Source organism: Solanum stenotomum, chromosome 2 (assembly GCF_019186545.1).
Source record: "Solanum stenotomum isolate F172 chromosome 2, ASM1918654v1, whole genome shotgun sequence".
NCBI lineage: Eukaryota > Viridiplantae > Streptophyta > Magnoliopsida > Solanales > Solanaceae > Solanum > Solanum stenotomum.
Genome location: NC_064283.1, coordinates 15,415,115 through 15,420,674, shown reverse-complemented (window position 1 = coordinate 15,420,674; position 5,560 = coordinate 15,415,115). Strand labels below are relative to the sequence as shown.

General features: G+C 28.6%; 1 protein-coding gene across 1 annotated transcript; it reads right to left on the bottom strand.

The window, feature by feature from the left end:
* Nucleotides 1-230: 230 nt before the first annotated feature.
* Nucleotides 231-1,207, bottom strand: LOC125855315 (nuclear transcription factor Y subunit B-3-like). Its single transcript, XM_049535029.1, has one exon. It carries the CDS (start codon nucleotides 1,057-1,059, stop codon nucleotides 484-486), a length of 576 nt encoding a protein of 191 aa, XP_049390986.1. The 5' UTR covers nucleotides 1,060-1,207; the 3' UTR covers nucleotides 231-483.
* Between the last annotated feature and the right edge of the window lie 4,353 nt (nucleotides 1,208-5,560).

The window sequence follows — 5,560 nt, the reverse complement described above, 5'->3', positions numbered from 1 at the left end:
GTTCAAATCCAAAACTTCTAATTACGAACGAAACAACTCCATTCACTGCACCACATCATCAAGTCAATTAATAGATAATTACTCCATATTCAAGCTCATACTATGTAGACAGCACGGCCAACTTATTAATTAATCCGTAAACAACTTTCAATACTTTAAAAGCATTTTCTCAAATACAACTTAGCATTTGATTCTTAATTAATCAAATAATTAAACCCAACAACAATTTGACTAGATAATAATAATAATAACATGACATTGATGAATCAGCTCATTCATTACATCAGAAAGATACATAATCAGCAAACCTATAAATCCAACTACAGTACTTAACACATATACTAATTTATAAAAGCAATAAAATATGTTAATTTAAAAACAAAAAAAGAAAAGAAAAACAAACATAACCTAAAAATAAGGTGTATGCAATATGTTGAGAAAACAAAGTACATAATATTTTTTTCAAAAATAAATAAAAATAAACTACCATTCAACCCCATGAAGATTAGCTTTAGATGTCAAATTCTCACCATAATTTTGTGAAAAATTCCCATTATTATAGCTCTGAATAAATTCAGGCCTTGCTAATGAGAATTTTGTAACATTATTATTATTATCATTATAACTAGTACCAATAATATTATTTGTACTAGTTATAATTGGTTCATGTGAAGTTTCATCATTTCTAGCCATGATATTTTTTTCCCCTTCACTTTCTCTATACTTATTTAGATAACCTTTTAAGGGTCCAACATAATTTTCAAACCCTAATGTTGTCATAGCCCATAAAAGGTCATCTCCATTGATGGTCTTCCTCTTCTCTCTTTGACATTTATCCGATGCTTCGCCCGTGATGAAGCTAATGAACTCAGACACACATTCTTGAACGGTTTCTTTGGCTTCTTTGGAGATTTTCGCGTTGGCTGGGAGAGATTTTTTCATGATTCTACTAACATTAGCTATAGGGAGGAACTTGTCTAGTTCTTTAGAGAAGTTATCGGATGTGTTGCCCGATAACGGGCTTTCAACCGGGCTATTTAGGGTTTTTTTTCCGGTCATGATGATAATGATAATGATGATGAAGTCGAAAGAAATTAAAAGAGGAGATGTGTTGGGAGTTTTTTGTTTTGTTTTGGGATTTTGGTGTATGTTGGTTTTGGAATATTGAAAGGGAGAGAAGGGGGGCTTTTAAGCTTAACAATAGAAGGAAAAATAAACAATAGAAAAAAGAGTGGACAGACGGTTTGATTGGGACGTAAAAATGATATATATTAAATTATGAGTTGATTTTCAAAAGGATGTTTTGGATTTTTTTTTAATATATGTTTATTTTGTATTCGATATCATATTGAAATCCAGCTTATTTAGATTCGATCGATGCATTGCAGGTGAGGGCGACACTCCTAATAAGATCTTTTTTGTATTTAGGATTAGAACATGCGACCTCTAATTAAGGGTGAGATGATCTCAACCATTCAACCATGGCTCATGATGCTGAAACTTATTATCTTTTGCTAGGTTTACTCAACGCAAATTCAAATTAGCCATGTCAATAGGTGTTGGGTATTGCATTTATATATATACACTCTATATATCAAGCAATTTAAGCTTAACAATTAAAAATTAAAGTGAAAAATAAATATTACTTAATTATAGGTAAATGAAAAATACATGTATTGTATTCATTGGTTAGTATAAATATTAAGATTAAAAAAAGGTTTGTATAAATATCAAATTTGAATACATTTGACTCATCGTCTATCTTAAGGGAAAAAATAAGATGAAATAAATATTTGAGCGAAAATTTAGAAAGGCATGTAGGTCAATGTTATAAAGACGTAATTTTAAATAGAAGTAATAAATGTCAATGTTATAAAGACGTGATTTTAAATAGAAATAATAAAAGATAGAAGGTTAACATGCAATCGAGTGTTATCGCATTAAATGAAAAAGGCAGAGGGACTTATCACATCCCCTCTTCTCTTTAGTAGTAGTAGCATTTCATAGTCGGATTTTTTCTTATTCTTCGATATGTGTTACGTTGGTACATTATTTGCATTATATTTAATTATATGGTTATCATAGTTTCTTGCATTTAATTTCTACTTTGATAACTTTTTTTTTAAGTCGAAAATTTATTAGAAACAATTTCTTTATCACACAAAAATATTGAAGAAGGTTACGTCAAGTCATATTTATGTAATTATATTGAATATGTTATTATCGTAATTATCTCCGGATGTTAATGAAGAAGAGAAAACGGACAAAAAAAAGATAACAGAGAGGATCTCCATCATATAATAATATATACCTTTTTTATTTTAAAAAATAATAATCTTTTTTTATGAGCTTTTTCTTCTTGTTTTGGACATGGAAAACTTTGCCACAAACTCCACTATAAGGTGAGTGTGAGTGGGCGGCTTGGTGGAGACCTTTTGTTTGAGTTGACAAAATTACCAAAATAATTAGCTCCTTTTGTTTAACCAAATATTGACAGTAATTAGTACTAATTTCTAATTGAGTTTTGACTTATACATACAACTTATGTGTAAACATTATTATTATTATTATTATTATTATCATTATTATTATTATTATTATTATATTATTATTATTATTATATTATTATATTATTATTATTATTATTATTATTATTATTATTTACCAATAAAGACAAATTTATTTTTCTATAAAAAGTGCTTTTGAATTCGCAAATTTGTAGGTTTAATTTCTAACGTAAAAGTTATTTAAAATTATTATTGGATCTTCTTTTTAATGATGATTTAAAGCTAGCTTTTGGTATATTTTTGCTTTCCAAAGAGGGTAGGACCAAGAGTTCTTGTATTGTTCTTGGAATCATATCTTTCTAGAAATTCTTGATTATAAAATAGAGTTCATCTCCTCTTTTTCATCTTTTAATTATTGTGAAAATTTGAGTATTTTAATTCTTAAAAATTATAATTCTCCAATTCATATAATATTATTTATGATGATGATTTTTTTTCTATATTATGAGTTATTCATGTTTCGATACCTATTTTATAAATAAAGTTTAACTTCTATATACATGGATAACATAACATAAAAATGTTTATAAATAACCTGAAAATAAGGCAAGTTTTTTTTTTGTATCAAAACATGTTCAAATATATTGATATGTAAAAAATAAAAATAAAACTTAGACGGCGTATATAAGTCAAATCCAAATAAATATCAGCATTCATAATGTACAATAATTCATTGGTATAATACATAGTTATGCCTTTAACTTAGTTTCAGTTGACATCTATGCTCTTCAACTTTTAGTGTGCAGAAGTAGACACTTAAATTTGTATAAAATTAAATAAGTAGACACACACATCCTACATGGCATAATATATGTACAATGCCATGTAGGATGTCACATAGGATGTCACGTAGGATAGATGTGTTTATTTGTTCAATTTTATACAAGTTTAAGTGCATACTTATACAAATCCAAAATTAGAAGGCATAAATACAAGTTGAATCAAAATTAAATGACACATTTATGTATTATGCCGTAAAATATTCCTCAAAATTGTAAAATGCATATGGCAATAAAGATATTTGATATATAAAAATATATTAATTGTATGTATCTCCATTTCTAGCTCAACAAGTTCCCAAACAAAAGGTATCCAATTATAAGTTTCTCATATTCTTTCTTATTATTTGACATTGGAGGAGACGTTTATGTCCGATAAAAGATTTCATCAATCCTTCACTTCACATGCAAATTAATATCTTTTCAAGATTTGTAAACATCATAGGGTTCAAATTCTTGGATGGTGTTTACATTAAAATGCACAATAAGATAGCAAAGGTATCTTTTTTTTTTATTTTTTATAGTGGTGTTCGGATCATATTTCTTTCACCTTGATTAATTATTTCATCAGATACTTGTTACATTATCAACATAATAATTAGGTGATTCTATCTACCACGACTTCGGTCTAAATGGGAAGAAATCACCTTCTTCATTTTTTGTTTTGCCTTAGTTAGGAACTAAACCCTAATCTACAAGATTTGTACGTAGTTTATTTAATTACTAGGTCACACCTTGGAGCGCATGACAATGTACATTTGCAATGCTAAAGAAAGAAAAGTAGAAAACGAAAGGGAGAAGGAAGTGCATAAATTCTTTTCTTTTCCTCACTTGTATTTGTTGGTGTCCCCCATGGATTCCATGTATTAAATCAATCACTTAAGGCTATGATTTGACACAAAAATTAAATCTTCATATATAAGTTTATATGAAGAAGTTAAAAGGTGCAGAAACAAAAAGATGCTTATTTTCTTTACTTTATTTCATCTTATAAGATCATGTTTAAAAAAGAGTTTTGAAAGATATTGTATGACAAGGATTTCTGGATCATGCTCCACATTAATAGTTGTTCCTTATCTTGAGGCATTTTTGGCTTTAAGATATAAAGTTTGTTGAAGAAAGCTTGTTTTGTTGATAGATTTAAATTATATTTGACCCATTTTTGTTCTGATTCGAAAATTAACTTCATTTTTTGAGCTTCAAATAGTTGAATGGGATTGCAAAATCATCAATTGATATGAGCCTCTTGAATTATGAAAACTAAAAGATGACATAAACATGTTAAAAGGTTATAACGAGTTGAGCCTCTTGAATTGTGAGTAAACTCAAAACTCAACATAGCAATACATGTTAGTATTAAAGTTTCATTACCTCAAAAATGATTTTTAGCGGCAATTAATTAATGACAATACCTTAATTGCCACTAAATATGTACTTTTAGTGGCAATTGATACTCTTTGTATATGTCCCTAAAGCCTTTAGCGACATTGAATCCTATGACAATTAACTAATGCCAGTAAAGACTTTAACACTTTTTGTTAATGTGTATATTTATTGCCGCTAAAAGGTGTTTTTTTTGTAGTGTTTGTAATACTAACTCCTCTTCCGTATTTCAAATCATCACAATCTCGCTTTCCTCATTTTATCCATGATATCCTTGTTCCTAATATTATCACTTTTAGTATGTCCACTACCACTTTATAAAAGTTACCTTTAAGTTCATGTGGTATTTTTTTATTACACAAGACTCCAAATGCAAGTTTCCGCTTCATCCAAGCCATGTCAATACGATGTGTGACATCCCCATTGATGTCCCCTCTTTCATGGATGACAAACCCAAGCTACTTAAAACTATCTCTCTTAGGATTGTCTGTGCATCAAACCTCATTTGCACACTTGCCTCATGCATTGCAATATCACTAAATTTTCACTCCAAATATTTATTTAAGTCTTGCTCAATATGAACCCATTAGATTAATCTAGAATTTGTCTCCATACCTTCAATCTAACATAACTCTATTGAGTGTTTCTTCGATCAGTACTATATCATCTACAAATATATACACCATGACATCTCATCTTGAATATATTGCATCAATTCATTCATCACCAAGATAAATAGGAACATGCTAAGAATTGAACCCTAATGCAATCTCATATCAACTAGGAAGTGCTTCAATATTTCTCCTCTCATCGTTCTAACTGAGTCTACGT